Raw genomic sequence first — 17,969 nt, forward strand, 5'->3', positions numbered from 1 at the left:
AGACTTATCTCTCCCAACACTCCCGTTTCCGTCGTCTGATAAACTGGCGAACATGGGCATGGAGCCGTTTAAAGGCTATTAGGTGCTCCAGGGAAGGGTGCCACTGTAGAGCTTGCTGATGCTCCTTAATTGCCTCACTGACTTCCGGCAATCACCAATGGACTGTCATTCACTGGGGGCACCCTAAAGAATGAGGGATCACATTTTCTGCCGCAGAGACGATCGTTGTAGTTACCAGCTCAACCACTACATCGATGTTACCATGTGAGGGAGATTCATCAGTGACAGCAGAGGTGAAGGCTTCCCAGTCTGCCTTGCTTAAAGCCCATCTGGGCAGGCATTCGTGGGCCTGAGGCCAGGGCAGTGACAGGAAGATGGGGAAGTGGTTGCTACCACACAGGTCATCATGTGCTCTCCAGTGGATAGATGGGAGAAGGCCAGGACTGCAAACTGAGAGATCAATGGCCGAATACGTGCCATGTGCCACACTGAAATCTGTGGGGGCATCTGTACTTAAGAGGCAGAGATCGAGTTGTGATAGTACATTTTCGACATCTCTGCCTTGGCCAGTAAGCATGGTGCCACCCCAAAAGGGGTTACGAGTGTTAAAATCTCCCAAAAGTAGTAAAAGTTTAGGGAGTTTATCAATGAGTGCAGCCAATGCACTCAGGACTACTGCACCATCTGGAGGAAGATATACATTGCAGACAGTTATTTCCCGCGTCATCCTTATCCTGACAGCCACAGCTCCAAGAGGGGTTTGAGGGGCACAGGTTCACTGCATACTGAGTTCAGGACATCGACACAAACTCCACTTGACACACTATTATCATCACTATGGTTCTTGTAATATCCCCTATAGCTGTTGAGGGCACGGGTCCGCATTTCCAGGAGCCAGGGTTCCTGAAGGGCAATGCAGAAAGCAGGTGTAAAGCTTAAGAGTTGCTGTAGCTCAGCCAGATGGTGGAAAAAACCGCCACAATTCCACTGGAGGATGACATTATCGTGATGCTGGGAAGGCATGATGTGTGTAAGGAGGCAAGTTATGCCTCAGGGTCACCTGTTGCCACTGATTGAGTATTTGTAGCCATTTCTATGGCGGATGAGGCATCAGTGAAGTCTCAGTCTGCAAGGAATGCTAAGATCTCCACCGCATCCTCAGATGCAGAACTGATACAGAGTGGTGGTGTTGGGACCACCAGAGGCTCCTGTTTGTTAGCAGACTACTTCTTAGTTTGCTTGCTCTCTCGCTTATCTTTGGAGGCTTGCTGGGAAGATTCCTCTGAAGCAGTTTCAGGTACAGAGGAAGACCGTGAAGCTGTTCATCCAGCAGATTTTGGCTCCTTGAGCCACTGGCGAGGGACCGCCGTGGCATTAATGGAGACCTTGGGAGAGAGGGCCCCAAGGGACTCCTTCCACACGAGAGGAGCTGGAGGAAGCTGTTGCTTCTCTGGCAGGGGTAGGGGGTGAGGGGGGGGGGGGCCGATGTCCCCTGCGTTTGGGGGGGCCTTGGTCCTGAAGTAGGTGCTTTTGGAGCAACGGAGGAAGATTTGCCCCCTACCACCAAGGGGGCGGGTGTATTCCGGTGGCCCAGAGGACCCACTGCTCGTGGCACAGAGTGAGGAACCACTGGCACTTGGGACGGCGATGGTGACGTAGCTGCAGCATATGTCGATGTCAACCAAATTGGGTATAATCTTTCAAATTTTTGTTTAGCCTTTGTGTAAGCCAACTGGTCCAGGGTCTTGTACTCCATTACTTTCTGCTCCTTTTGGAGTACTGGGCAGTCTGGCAAGCAGGGGGGTGGTGCTCTACACAGCAAACACAGGGAGGTGGCGCGCATGGAGTATCTGGGTGCAGCGGACATCCGCAGTCTCGACATGTGGCGCTGGAAGTGCAGCGGGAAGATGTGCCTGAACTTCCAGCACTTAAAGCACTGCATACGGGGAGGGATGTGTGGTTTAATGCCACAGCGGTAAACCATCACCTTAACCTTTTCCGGAAATGAATCACACTCAAAGGCCAAGATGAAGGCACCGGTAGCAACCCTGTTGTCTTTGAGTCCCCTGTAAATGCGCCGGATGAAATGAACACCCCACCATTCCAAATTGGCACAGAGCTCGACGTCAGACTGCATGAGGAGATCATGATGGAAAATGATCCCATGGACCATGTTGAGACATTTACGGGGAATGATGGAAACAGGAATATTACCCATCTTGTCACAGGTAACTAACGCTCGGGATTGGGCTGGGGATGCTGTCTGAATCAAGACTGGGCTGTTTCACATCTTGGACAGTGTTCTGTTCTCCAAACTTATCTTCAAGGTGTTCAACAAAAAACTGAGGCTTCGTAGGTAGAAAAGAGTCACCATCAGTTCTGCTACAGACTAAAAACCGAAGCAAATATGGCACTCTCCGTTCTGCAGCCCTACATTCCTCAAATGGTGCAGTGAGGGAGGGAAATGATTTAGAGTCATACCTGTCAGCATGGTATTCGCTCTTGCCCTTCTTAGAGACTGCCGGTGCCATACGTTCGCCACCACGAGATGACGTGGTCCGCTTCATTGCGGGTTATCTGCCCTGATGCCACCCACTCCGATCAGGGGCTCTCCCCACGGGCGCCACCCAGCCACAGCAAAGGCCAACTGGCATGATGGCTGTTGCCAGGTGTCCTGATGCCCCAGGAAGACAGGCATCTACTACTTGGCATATGTGAGGTATCAGCAGTGTGATCCCTGTGTTGTCAGAGGGGCTACCACCAAATGGGTACATGACGGCCCCATCACAAAGGACTGGCTATCGAGCTGGATATTGGGTGCAGAGAAATCCAATATTGTCACGGGGGCGAAAGAGGACAGGAGACAACAGAAGAAGATGACATACCCCGGAAAGTGTCCTCTCCCAAATAGCTGTATCACAGGTGGAGATGCAAAGCCATGACAAGAGATTCAGGAGTTCAAAACTAAGGGCACTATGGATAACTCGTGCACCATGTAAGGCATCCTTCCCCATATGGTCCATACTTCTGTAGAATTTGGAATGGGCAGGTCAAACCATAGAATGGGACCTGAACTCATAGGGCCAAAAAGTGAGAGACTCCTTTTAGTCGCCCCTTACGACAGGCAGGAATACCTTGGGCCTATTCTAACCTCCGGACCTGCAGGGGGGCCCAGATTATGATTCCACCACAGGGGTTAAAGCAGTATAAACCAAATACATTACATTTCCACCTAGTTTGCTTGTGTACAATGTTTTGTGGAAGTTGTACATTTCCTCCATACAGTCTTCATGAACTGCGTGTGCATATTCTTATACCAGCTCTGATTGTAATGGAGACGATTCCTGTAACAGCGTATACATAGGTTATTATTGCCTCAACAACTGTAGCACTATCATTTTTTGAATTTGCTAATGACTTGGTACAGATACAGAACAGGCCTTTAGGAGATTGTTAATTCCAAGTATAGTTCTCCCATCAAATTACAGCCACTGGTATTTAATTTTTCCTTGATTAAATTTTTGGCATTGTGTAAGCAATTAGGTAAGGGGGCATCTTTGAAAAAATACACTGCACTGCCCTCTTTTGTATCTGACATGGTTTGCAGGCCTTACAGTAGAACTGGGCCCCTCTTGAGCAATGTATTCCTCTCATGGGAAGCAACTCCATCATCTATGATTTCAGATAAATTGGATGTTTTATTCCAGAGAAAGAGCTTCACAAATTGAGCAAATCAATAATGTGGTCTACCTCTGGCCCTTGTGCAAGCCATTATCCAGCCAGGCACTGATGACAGAGTTGATGGATGCCCTGCTGAGGGATATTTTGCCACATCTGTCCAATTTGTGTTTTAGATCATCAAAATCTCATGCTGGTTGGAAGGCTCTGCCCATAATGCTCCAAAAAGTCTCAATTGGGGAAAAATCTGTCAACGTTCTGGCACAGAGACAAGCAGTAGAAACTCACACCTTGCGAAGGCATGCATTACCTCTCCATTAAGGGCAACAAAACAGGGCATAGAATACTGTCAATGTATTGCTGTGCTGTAAGGGTGCCATAGATGACAACCAAAGAGGTCCTATTGTGAAATGAAATGGGTCCTGACCATCATCCCTGGTTGTCAAGCTGTATGGCAGGCGATAGTCAAGTTTGTATCCCACCACTGTCCACAGCATCTCCATACAAATCTTCACTTGTTATCTTTGCTCAGTTCCAAGTGGGACTTATCATTGAAGATTACATGCCAACAGGTCAAAAATGTATCTGCAGATGTCCTGGACAGTGGTTAGATACCAACCTTTCTGTCGTCCACCAAACAGACCAACAACTGGGAGTGGCGGTCTGGGATGTCGTTTCTTTTCATATCAGGACTGCTTTGGTTGTCTTCTGTAGCACTTTTAGCAACAATATTCTAGCTTCCATTTTGTTGTCCTTCCAAGTAAGCCATCCTGGGCTTACATTTCAGCAAGATAAAGCCCATCCGCATATGGCTAGAGTTTCTACCGCTTTTCTTTGTGCTTGCAAATCCTATCTTGACTAGCAATGTCGCCATGTCTCTCTGTAAATGAGAACATTTGGCATGTTACAGGCAGGGTCCTCGAACCACGTCAGAATGTTGATGATGTAACATGCCATTTGGGCAGAATATGGCACTGTATCCCTTAATAGGGCATCCAACAACTCTGTCAATAGATGGCATGCTGAGTAACTGCTTACAAAAGGACCAAAGTGCACCAGTGCATTACTGACTTACTCAATTAGTGAAGCTTTCTCTCTTGAACAAATCATCTAATTTTTCTCAAATTGTAATCATTTATTTGTCTGTAAATGTACATCCCACCTACTGATTTCCATCCTATTCAGGTAATGCCTTTGTGATGCACTGCCCCCCCCCCCCCTTTTTTTTATCTTAGAATGTATTTTAGGAATTTTGACACAGTTCTCAGATAATTCCAGATATTTCTGAAATTACATTAATTCAATAATTTCAAAGACAACTGCGCTTTCTGGGAAAAGCTAATACTCATAAAATCATGATTCACCTTATTTCTACCAAATGTATGCTGGTACACTTTCTTATTAACTGTACTATGCATCTAGAAGCCAAGTCTAACAACTGCCATCATTTTGGTGTCTGTGTGCATCTGACTGTTGATCTTCCTCATCTCTTCCTGATGCTTCTCTCCGGGTGCTAGAAAGGTTCTTCTTCTCCTTCTCCTTCTCCTTCTCCTTCTTCACAAAAGCCACCTTCAGCTTGGCCTTCCTATATTTCTCTTTTCTGCAGATATATAGTCTGTTACATGACTTACTATTCTTTCTGTCCCCATTTTTCAATATACTTTCTCTTTTTCTATCCTATCATTCATGAACAATGTATTTAATACTCTCCTTATTTCAGAATTCTTCATTTGACCTCTTGGAGTATGCCCTTTTACTTTCCTTAAAAATTTTATTTCAGCTACTCACATACCGAAGTGAGACCTGGATAGTAACTAGGAAAGACCAAAGAAGGATATAGTCAGCTGGAAAACTTCCCTAATTAATCTTCGATTATTTTCATCCATTCTTTTCTTCTGATTGGACAGATAATAGAATCTCTTAACACAAGAATGTAGCACACAATGTTTGTGTCTACTACTATTAAGGTAAAATTTTTCTGAAGGATGCTTCTAAATCTTTTACTGATGATGACAACATTGTATTATCTACTATATACACTGATAAGCCAAAACATTATGACCACTGCCCACCACAATGTTGGATGCCACCTGATGGGTTTGTGGGCACATGACAGGGTAACGTTGGATGCTGTCTGATAGGTTGTTGGCATGTGGGGTAACAAAAGTATGTAAGGGGAGCAGACACGGATGGGGGCTCACCATAGTGAAATCCACTGAGATAAGTGACTTTGACAAAGTAGGTAGAAGGACAGTGAAACTACCACTAGGCACTAAATGGTATGACATCCATGACTCTTCACAGAACAGGGGGTTCAGAGGCCTGTCTGCTCTGTAAAGAAGGATACATGGTGATCTGTGGCATCTCTGCCAAAAGACCACAATACTGTTTCATGCATCAGTGTTTCAAAGCACATTGTATATTGTACATTGCAGAACATGAAGATATGCAGCAGACTGCCCCTACATGTTCACATGTTGACCCAACAACATCATCAGTTATGATTGCACTGGGCACAGGACCATCAGGATTTGACCAATGATGAATGGAAACGTGTCAGCTCTTTGAGTGAATCACATTTTTGCTACACTAGATCGATGGTCGTCTCTACAAATGCAAGCATCGGGGTGAACAGCGGCTCGAAACATGCGGTGCGTCACAGACTTGGGCTGGTGGGAGCACTATTAGGTTATGGGAGACAGTCTCACACACTTGCATGGGACCTGTGGTAGTAACTGAAGACACGCTGACAGCTACAAACCACCTGAATTCCTTCATACTTGATGTCTTCCTGATGGCAATGTCATCTTTCAGCAGTATAATTGCCCGTGTCTCGGAGCCAGAACTGTGCTACAGTGGTTTGAGGAGCACCATTGTGAACTCAGAATAATATCTTGGCAACCAAATTCACCTGATATAAATCGTATAGAAGCCATTCGGTTTGCTATCGGGGGTTATCCCTGATACACAAAATCAGTGCTGTATTTTGTTCCAAAGATGGACAAACAAGCTATTAAGTAAGTGGTCATAACGTTTCAGGTCATCAGTGTAAAGACAAGTCAATGTTCAACACTGTTACCAAACATCTCAGAAAGTTGTTAGCAAATTTACTTCTAATTTTTACATGATACTCTAATAAACATTCAGACAGATATAGGCTACATATTTTTTTTTAAATCTATATGGTCTATAAATATATATACTACATGAAGTGGAAACATAGTTAGCAAAAATCTCGAAAAGTTGTGACCAACTTTTTTAAAAATTTTACATGACACACTAATAAATGTTTGGATGGACATAGGCTACACTTTTTTGAAATGTTATACTGATTTTCTGTTAAAAACAACTACATGAAAGGAAATGCTGTGCTGTGAAAATGTGCCGTTTAGTTTTCTTTCTCGCAGTCAGTTTTAGCTACTATAGCATAGCATTTAAAACATTATATGAATTGCTTCTCCTGCACATATTCTTTCTCCTGGTATAAAATATTTGGATAGATAATAAATCTATTCATCAAGAGCAGCAAGAGCAAATACATATAAAAGTTAAGGAAATGTGTAAGCTTTCAGAGCCAGTGGCTCCTTTTTCTGGCAGTAAGGTTGTGAGAACCAAGGACATGTTGTAATGCCAGTAAATTGGTGTCAGTATAATATACTTAGCTTTCCATTTTTATTAACTGTTGCAGAATGTTTGGTCAGTAATCTGTCTTGCTTATTATCCCATATTGCACCTAGCTCTCGGGTTTTTAAATGTTGTCCGGTGCAGTCCCCAACAATTCATTAATCTGATAAGTCTCCTCTGACCCAGGGTTTTGGGCAACTTTTTCATAACCCTCCCCATTTCCTAAACCTTGCCAGTTCTTTTCCTTCATTTCCGTCCTTTCACTTCGACCCTTCAGTCAGAAGAAGAGACCACTGGCTCCTAAAACTTGCACGCATCCTTAACTTTTGTACGTGTTTGCTCTTGCCATGACCAGGTGAGTAGATGGCCAAGTATATTAAAATTTCCAAAATTAATTATTTTCATTGATATACTTTCTCTGAGTACAAGATTTTAAACAAAAATGTATTCACAACTATGTGCCGTTTTGCTTTTTTCCTCACAGATGATTTTAACAGGAAATGGGAATGTTGTGTTTTTGGCTTATCGGCTTATGAATGCTTGCAATACTACTACAGAATCTGAATCATCTGAAACTTTATAATACTTCCTACTTGTAGAATTAAAACTATGAGAAATACTGTAATTGAAGCTACTATTCTGACAGAACCAGCACCAGAACAAGTCTCTCATACCCAGTATACCAATGATCCCTACTGATTTATTCACTCATTTCACAATCGAGGTTTTTCTCACAATAACAAGGCTCAAAGTGATAGAGATAGGGAAGAGGAGATGGGCATGGGGTGGTGGAAGAAATGGACATAGAGTGGGGGAAGAAGGAGACAGAGGAGGAGGAGGAAGAAGAGATGGAGAACGAGAGAGGGGCGAGGAGGAGGACGACGAGGGGGAAGGAAAGAAGGGAGGGACCAAAGAGGAGGGAAAATGTGGAGATGGGCAAGGAGATGGGGGGAGAGGGGGAGGGGAGAACAAGATTATGACATACCGTATTTACTCGAACCCAAGCCGCACTTTTTTTCCGGTTTTTGTAATCCAAAAAACCGCCTGCGGCTTAGAATCGAGTGCAAAGAAAGCGGAAGTTCTGAAAAACGTTGGTGCGTGCCGCCACAACTTACTTCTGCCGTCGAATATGTGTAGCGCTACACAGGCATGCTTTTTAGGCACAAAGATAAATACTGGCACCAAATCCTCTGCGTCAGGAAATAAATTACAAAAAAAGGTGGAAGGCGAGCTTTTTTTTCTCCGCCCCGGGTTTCGACCATTGCATTTTCATACATTATCCAACGAAGTAAATACAAATTCCGTATTGTTCATCTTCGAATGTAGCAGCATTTCAATGTATTATGAAAATCCGATTGGCAAGACTGTTTGGGATGTTTGTCAATATGGCCAACTCTACGTTCTGAATTTTTTCCTACCTGTGAGAAGAGATGGTTACTAATAGGAACTTCTATGAATTGTGAATCACATGCAGGATTCTCTTCACCATAAGAATAATACGAATATAAACATTTAGCCATGTATTGTTTCGTGTTTGTTGCTATCTCATTTAAATCCTGTCTGCCAAATAATCTACAAAACTAGAGTGAGACAACAGCAAACGCGGAAGAATGTACATATCATGTCATGTTTATATTCATATTATTCTTATGCCTAATAGTGATACAGTCAGAAATGAAGCACAGCAATTGACTAGATTTTTAAATCTAAGATGACTCTAATTTCTGTGCAGAATGTAATGTACTAAAGAGGCGCCTGCAAAGATTTTCAAACGGAGAAAAATTTTCGCTAACTCTCGTTCAGAACATCTTCTATCATGCGCAGTAGTAGTAGTAGTAGTTTATTCATCCAGAGACAATGTAAATTGCATGGATTATTTGGTTCTTGTTGATCATTATCAAATAAAGCAGCAGTGTAAGTAACAACAAATAGCAATCTCTTGCCATTGTTTCGCTAATGAGACGATTCCTCTCTTTTTTTTTAAATTGTAAGTGGCGTTAGTGCGCACAAAAGCAAGCCATGCCGTGAGCGGCGACAGGCCGTAAACACGCACTATCTGAATGCGACAAACAATGCATGACACAGTACAGTAATGCATTTTCAGCTTAGAGTGACGTAAACACCTATAACAAAGAAAACGGCGCTTATCAGATAAAAAAAAAAAAAAAATAAGCAATCAATTCAAACCAGACGAAGCACGTGAAAAAGGAAGGGTACCCGTATAAATACGGACGGAGCACCTGACGCATAGCAATGGCTACCTGCTAAAGCTTAACTGCTAAGGTTACGACTCAAACCAAACTACTGTAGCTGTATCGGCATTCATTCGACCTAAATTGTGTCTCATATTACAATGGACCAACTTTGTTTTGATTTGGAGACGCGGCCTAAAACTTTTCTCTCCCCTTGAATTTCGAGTCTCAAATTTCAGGTGCGGCTTAGATTCAGGAAATTTATTTTTCCTTGATTTTGAGTCTCATTTTTCTGGGGCGGCTTAGATTCGAGTGTGGCTTAGATTCGAGTAAATACGGTATATCTAGTGCTCATACATATTTAGCAACTGCGAAGCATTACCGGGTTTGCTAGTTAAAACATATTTACAGAAACTAAATTATCTTTTAAATAAACAGCTAAAATAAAACTTTTATTCTGAATGCATATATAATGACAACATTAATCCAAATTAATAAAGTATGGTGGCTTACTTCTATATTCATTCCATCTGTCTTTAGTATCAGCCTCTGTGTGTCTGGAGCAACAAATGTAAATGCCCGTTTGATATTTGGAACTTCCCACACAACAGCCTTTGGGGCCTCTGTTTTCAAAATGTTTGATAAATTAACTCTCTTGATACTTAATGGAATCTGAAAATTATCAGACAAGAGACAAAATCACTACAGAGGTAACTACTAGTGTCAATTATTTGAAGAAATATAGCAAAGAGCCTAATTCAATCCACAGACATGGAGCTTTACCCCCATTAACATGGCTAAGTTAATAATATTATCAAAGCTAAATATCACGTAATACATTCGAAAAAGTTTTAAGATGAATGGCCTTCACCTTTCATGATAACCATACTCTTACAACCGACCAGACCAATACAAAACTTCACAAATACCACAAATTATACCATTACAATTAATCATCAGAAATGTAAATGTCATTGTACCATGTTCAAATGTACATTTAATATCAATTTGTATAAAAGGTAAGACAATGAATACAAAAAGGGTAAGCACAATTTTAAATTTTCAAAACTCAAAATACAAAACAAACGAAGTCCAAGGAAACAAAATAATGGAACGTATTTTTACATTATCTATTTTCAAGCACAGAATATGTTTGGTAGTTTCATACTAAACAACAGCCTCTGAATTTTACAATATCTACATCTAAAGCCATATTATGTAAAACACTGTGATGTGCATGGTAGGGGGTATTTCCCATGGTACCATGTTTCATGGCTTCTTCTTGTCCCATTTGTTTGTTGAGAGTGGGAAGATTGACTGCTTAAACACTCCTGTGCATACTGTAGATGAATCTCTCATTGTCTTCACAGTCCCTGCTGGAGTGACCTGAGAGACAGATGACATTATCATCAACTGCCTGTCAGTTTAGGGTCTGCAGAATTTCTGCAAACATGTAATCATGTGTGCTTACCTCCTTTGTACGCATTCATCATCATCTGTTAGATCTATATGGCGTGGGTCACGCATGCTTCAGCAATATTCTAGTATAGGCCACAAGCACGTTTTACCAGCAATATCCCTTGTAGTGTGACTTGAGTTTTGCCGGTATCCTACCAATGAACCCAAGTATGCCATCTGCTTGATCTGGACCCTATGCAGTCATTCCATTTCATACTGCCCAAATTATTACATCCAGCTATCTATAGCAATTAACTGGTTCTGGCTGTAGCTCATCATTATCGTGGTCACTGGGTACTACATTTTTGTATTTTGTGAAGAGTACAGTTTTACATTTCTAGACATTTAAAACTGAGAATCTTTAACCACTCTGAAATTGTATCAAGGTTTACTGTTAATATTTTCTGCCAGGTCATTAGTATACAACATGAACATGAAATGTCTTAACACACATCCATGGGACTTATCTAAAATTATTTCTACATCGATCGATGGCTCTCTATCCAAAATAAAATTTTTCTCTCCACCAATATAAACAAGACATGGAAAAAAAAAATTTTAAGAGAAGAAACAATACAGAAAGACGGAGATAAACTTTCAAGAATCAAGTGTCTCAGGGCTTCAAAGTAAGAAACAAACGAGAATTGGCTCAAAACACTTAAGAGAGATCAGAATAACAAATAATGGAGAACTGTACTTGTGAAATGAACCTCAGGGGGAAGAAGGCATTATAAATATTAATAAATTCTATTACTTTCAATTATTTTCACTACTATTAAGCAGACATAAATAAGAAAAATTTTAATGCAGACATTTATTATAAGAATAAAAACTACAAGACATACCCCAAATTTTAGTTCACACCATGATTCGTGTACAGTGTCAAATGTGTAATCCATAACAAAATTATTTGCTCCAATGACAGATGCTCGTCTCTGTTCAATACTTGCAGAATCGATTTTAAAATTGGGGGTGGTTTTTGACTCCTTGACCTGGAAATAAATGTAGTTATCAAAATTATAAATATAATAGAGTAATTTTTTTTCCATTTGTAACCTATTATTTATTTTCAGTTACAAAGTTCATCTATTTCCATGAACTTCTCAACTCATAAGTGTAATGTACTGATCCATACATATCCATTCTGCACCTGATTGTAAAGTGCTCAGAAGAATAGGGCCCAGTAAATCATGTAATATAGTGGAACTATTGTTAAAAAGTTGCAATAGACTTAAGAAGATATCCCCACTCAGAAACTACATCCCTATATCAGTATAAGTCACTGTAGAATTATTGGCAAACTGACTTATTATTTTACCATAACCTTAAGGTATTCCTTCTCCTTTTCAATTGAAGACTGAGTAGGGCAGTTGATAATTGTTTACTTCAGAGCAACTATGTTTCTTTTGTTAGATTTTGTCATCAAGTTTACAGTAATTCCACCAGATGCTGATCATTTGCACAGCATGGTAGTCAAAAGGGATGAGTCTGTGTTTACCTGAGGCTATGAAAGCAATACTGTAACAGTCCTATGAAGGCAATAATGAACCTCTATACTGACAACCTCAATTAAAACTGCATTGAAGAAAACAAAAAACAACTTATCAGATTATATCTGTGTACAACAGCCAGTCACTTGCACAATATTTCAATAAAGACAACCATTTTACTGAAGATGAAACTCTTTGCCAAGGATATACCTTAGTGGCTAATTTCCAATAACCGTTCTTTCAGATAGGTGGGTAGTGAAGACATAACTGAAAAGGGCTTCATCTCAATACAGAAGAAACTAATCAAAGAATTGGAGGAGTGGGTGAAGGAAAAGGGGGGGGGGGGGGAGGAGGAGGAGGAGGAGGAGGAGGAGAGAGAGAGAGAGAGAGAGAGAGAGAGAGAGAGAGAGATATGCAGCAGGAGAGCTTTGTGATCTTGGGATGTGTTTGTTGGAAGATAGGAAATATACTGTTGCCTGGTAGATGTGTGTACTGTGACAGCAACTGCCTGTATGTGACTGGTGATGGGAAGAGGAAGAGGTGGCAAGGGGCATGTATTTGTTAGAAATGTAGTCATTTGCCACTGAACAATTCCTCAGTCATGTAATTTATTCTGTGAAAGATAAAACACTTAATGACGATGTGTTACATATCAAAAACCAAAGTGAGCATAGGAATCTTCTCAACATTAATACTCTCAGTTGTTTTACAACAATCTTGAAGGTCTTTTTGTGTGCTACAGAATGGGATGGGTCTTGGGGGTGAAGTGTACCCCATCTTCTTTTATATTATTTTGAAAGAGATGAGGAGCTTCACAACCCAGACAGAGCCATCTTGAACTAAGTACAGGATTTGAATTTGGAACATGGGTGTGCTACCACCGAATTGCTAATATTGGCTTGGATCAAAGAGCAGTCTTTTGAATGTCATTAGAAGATAAAGCAAGTTGGCGGTAAGTACATGACGTGTGGTAGCTTAGGTGCCAAGTTTACCTGACATCTGGGGGTGTTATTAAACAGCTAGGCTGTTCTATATATTTGAGAATCTTTTGTCTAGTGTTTAGTGTCACATTAGCACTTTATTTTGAGTATGGCATCAGGAGCTGCTCTGCCAAGCATTAGTGCGTTTGTGAAGGCAGATGTAAATGCTGTGCCACAAGCACAGGACACGTATGGGCTTGCTGTCTAGACCATCAATGATGCTGTTACTGCAGCAGTGACAAACAAAATGCAGAAAACTCTAGAGATGAATTTGAGCGATAGCTATACTCCACAGATCATTGAAAGAAACTGAGGATACGATAGGATTGCTCAAAACAGAAGCTGATTGAGAAATCTGATGAGTTTCAGCAATATCAGAGGCACAATAATCTCAGATTGTTTGGGATTCTAAAAAACAGCTGAGAGAATACTTAAAACTGGTGATGAATCTTTCCCAAGAGAAGCTAGGTCTAGAGGGAATACTGAATAACGTTAACTGGAGTCAGAGTGGAACATAAAATGCTGCAATCTACTAAATCTAGACCCGTAATAGTGAAGTTTTCACAGACAGGAAAAGACCTCAAATCTTCAGAGCAAAGACGAAACACGTGAAATCAGGTTTGGCAATAAGCAAGGATTTCACCTCTGAAAGTTTTAAGGTTTACGAAACATCTGGACAGGATGGCAGGATAATGGGGAAGACAAAAAATGGAAAAAGATTAGTCTGCAATGCAAATGAACTCTAAAGCCCATTTCTTTTGTGGCTAAGTACATTTTAACTCTTGCTTCCACTTATTTGTGTGTTGATTTGTTATTGTAAACCACAGCTTTGTGTGGCTACATTGTTTTTCCTATTACCACTCCATTACCCCACGATTGCTGCAAACCCTGCTGGCCTTGATCATAAAACCTCCCTCTCCCTGAAATAACCTGAACCACATCTGCTCCCTGGGACTTGTATTCCCCACCCTTCCATATTCCTTATGGTTTGTCCTCTTGTGAGTGTTTACCCATACTCAGAAGTATCCACCAGTGATATCCTTGCAAGTGCTACATCCGAACACACCATGTCGCACACACAAATGTCCTATCTTCTCGATGAGTTCCATCCCATATTTCACGACACACACATCCATATAATAGTCCTATTGGAGCCCTGGATTAAACCAAGCATTTCCACCAGTTCTGTAAATTCGGATGCCTACCATATTTACTTGAATCTAAGCCGCACTCGAATCTAAGCCGCACCTGAAAAATGAATTCGAAATCAAGGAAAAAGAAATTTCCCAATTCTAAGCCACACCTGAAATTTGAGACTCGAAATTCAAGGGGAGAGAAAAGTTTTAGACCGCACCTCCAAATCGAAACAAAGTTGGTCCATTGTAACATGAGATACTATTTAGATCAAATGGATGAAGATACAGCTACAGTAGATTGGTTCGAGTCATAAGCTTAATAGTTAAGCTTTACCAAGTAGCCACTGCTATGCGTCAGGTGCTCAGTCCTTAATTGTATGGGTACCCTTCCTTTTTTCACGTGCTTCATCTGGTTTGAATCAATTGCATATTTTTCTTTGATTTGATAAGTGCCATTATCTTTGTTATAGGTGTTTACGTCACTCTACGCTGAAAATGCATTATTGTACTGTGTCATGCATTGTTTGTCGCATTCTGATAATGAGCTGTTACGACCTGTCGCCGTTCGCGGCATGGCTTGCTTTTGTGCGAGCTACTGCCGCTTACAATAAAAAAAAATTAAAAAAGAAAAAGAAGAGAATTGTCTCAGTAGCGAAACAATTGCAAGAGACTGATTTCGCAAGAGACTGATTTTGTTGTTACTTACACTGCTGCTTTCTTTGATAATGATCAACAAGAACCAAATAATAGACTGCATATGATAGAAGATGTTCTGAACGAGAGTTTAGAGAAAATTTTTCTCCATTTGAAAAGCTTCGCAGACGCCTCTTTAGTACAATACATTCTGCACGGAAATTAGAGTCACCTTAGATTTAAAAATCTGTCAGTTGCCGTGTTTCATTTCTGACTGTATCACTATTCAGCATAAGAATAATATAAATATAAACATGACATGATATGTATATTCTTCAGCGTTTGCTGTTGTCTCACTCTAGGATTTAAATGAGATAGCAGCAAAAACACGAAAGAATACATGACATTATGTTTACATTCTTCTACCTTTTCTTTTAATTTATTTACTGACACAAATGTTTTGGCGCCAGTATTTATCTTTGTGCCTGCAAAGCACGCCTGTGTTGTGCTACATATATTTGACGGCAGAAGTTAGTTGTGGCGGCACCTACCAACATTTTTCAGAACTTCCGCTTACTTTGCACTCTATTCTAAGCCGCAAGCGGTTTTTTGGATTACAAAAACCAGGAAAGAAGTGCAGCTTAGATTCGAGTAAATACGGTATGTCTTTCTAGGACACGACAGATGTACCAGGCTATAGGGTGGAGTAGGGGCATACATACACTCTACCTTGTAACTATTTCAACAATGATGAAGATAAACCCAACTGGAATATATGTACATAGAGATCAAAATTCTTAATAGGAAGTGCTTAATATGTGTACTCTACAAACCTGCTGAAGTAGGTAAACTGGCATGTTTCGAAACCGTCCTCTTGAGTCAACATTTGAGTACATAATTATAGCTGTTGGCAGTCATACATAATTATTATACAGCATTCTCTCCAGTGTAAAATTTAAGCATATGTTTCTACTTCAAATCTGATGTTACTTCACCTTGCACGTATCTATCACATGAACAGTAGTCACTCACTCACATTTGCAACAAAATTCCCAAACTGAGTAATTTGTACTAGTTACTATTGATCACTGTCTTCTCCCATGAAATATTCAAAAGTGAGTAATTTGTATCTCTTAAATCTCTGCCCATGACAATTTTCATATCATACTCACTAGAATGGCCCGAAATAAACAACAGTTGACTGCACACAGAAACTGCACCTTCGATAACTCATGAAACGAAACAGCTCGTGAATCTCGGAGACACTGCACATCAGGCATCCAAACTGTGCCTTACATCTGAAAGTCATATCGCTTACAAGAACATGTGGAAGAGTGTCAGTCAAGCTGTAAGAAATGCTAAACTCAGACATACCTGCACATCAAGAGAACAGACATAGACCAAATGTGCTGTAGAAAAACCTGGGTGGTCTTTGTTTAGGCGAAGTAAAAGCTGCAGCTGATCCCATTGTCCCACCCTTAGAAGTGAACCATACTTCACATTACCTACCACCACAACTGAACCACAAACAAAACAGAGACTTATTGATTACTTCATGTGGATAAATGATGGTACCCATGAAAAATTCTGTCGGAAGAACATCACTTGCAACACTGTCAAAAAAGCCATTGTGCGTATCAGATCAGCATCTACTGGACATGATGGCAACGCAGTCCAAATGATGAAGTTTATTACTAACCCTCTACTGGCCACTCCAACTACTTGCTTCAACCACTGCTTCACAAGAAGTGTTTCAACAAGACCCTGGAAACATGGAATAGTTAAGCCACTCCCTAAAAAAGATTTTCCACAGCACCCTCAGTTCACTGACCTATTTGCATTCTTCCATCACTGTTCACGGCTTCACATCTGCCTTAATAAAGATAACAGATGACATGGCACTTGCATGGATAGATAGATGTGACTATCTTGTGGTTCTTAAACTGCAGTCACAGTGGGACCGAAGGAAGGAAGGAAGGAACATCAGGTGTAACATCCCGTGACATCATTCGAGATGGAGCACAAACTTGGATTGTGGCAAGAATAGGGAAGGAAACTGGCTTTACCCTTTCAAAGGAGTGATATCGGAAAATAAGGGAAAACCTAAATCTGACGATGGAAAATCGAGGCTGGAATGTAACAATATGATGGAAATGATAGTTGCTACTCTCCATATAGCGGAGATGCTGAGCACACATAATGACAACAAAAAGACTCACACAAAAAGCTTTCGGCCAACAAGGCCTTTGTCAAAAATAGATTTTACACACACACACACACACACACACACACACACACACACACACACACACACACACACACACGTGACCAAAGTCTCTTGCAGCTGAAGCCAGACTACGAATAGCAGTGCATGATGGGAGAGGCAACTGGGTGGGGATACGGAAGAGGCTGGGGTGGGGTAGGGGAGGGCAAGGATGGGGCAAGGTAAAGTGCTGCTGCGGGACCATGTGGAGATGAGGTGGAGAGAGGGTAGGGAAGCTAGGTGCAGTCAGGAGGTCAGTCAGAGGGCGGGGAAGAGAGGTTGGGAGGAGGTGGGGTAGCGACAAAGGAGAGAAGTAAAAGACTGAGCGCATTGGTGGAACAGAGAGCTGTGTAGTGCTGGAATGGGAACAGGGAAGGAGCTAGATGGGTAAGGACAAAGACCAATGAAGGTTGAGGTCAGGAGGGTAACGGGAATGTAGGATATATTGCTGGGGGAGTTCCCACCTGTGCTGTTCAGAAAAGCTGGTGTCTGTGGGAAGGATCCAGATGGCACAC

The 17,969-nt window shown here is 41.3% G+C and overlaps 1 protein-coding gene across 1 annotated transcript in view; it reads right to left on the reverse strand.

The window, feature by feature from the left end:
• Window positions 1-17,969, reverse strand: part of LOC126412913 (DNA-directed RNA polymerase I subunit RPA1) — a 298,986-nt gene that overhangs the window by 39,433 nt on the left and 241,584 nt on the right. The window contains exons 28-29 of the mRNA XM_050082804.1: window positions 11,798-11,944; window positions 10,008-10,166 (exon numbers count right to left, since the gene is read on the reverse strand). Coding sequence (XP_049938761.1) covers window positions 10,008-10,166; window positions 11,798-11,944 — 306 coding nt within the window. The remainder of the gene's footprint in view (window positions 1-10,007; window positions 10,167-11,797; window positions 11,945-17,969) is intronic.

This window comes from Schistocerca serialis, chromosome 1 (genome assembly GCF_023864345.2).
Source record: "Schistocerca serialis cubense isolate TAMUIC-IGC-003099 chromosome 1, iqSchSeri2.2, whole genome shotgun sequence".
Classification (NCBI taxonomy): Eukaryota; Metazoa; Arthropoda; class Insecta; order Orthoptera; family Acrididae; genus Schistocerca; species Schistocerca serialis.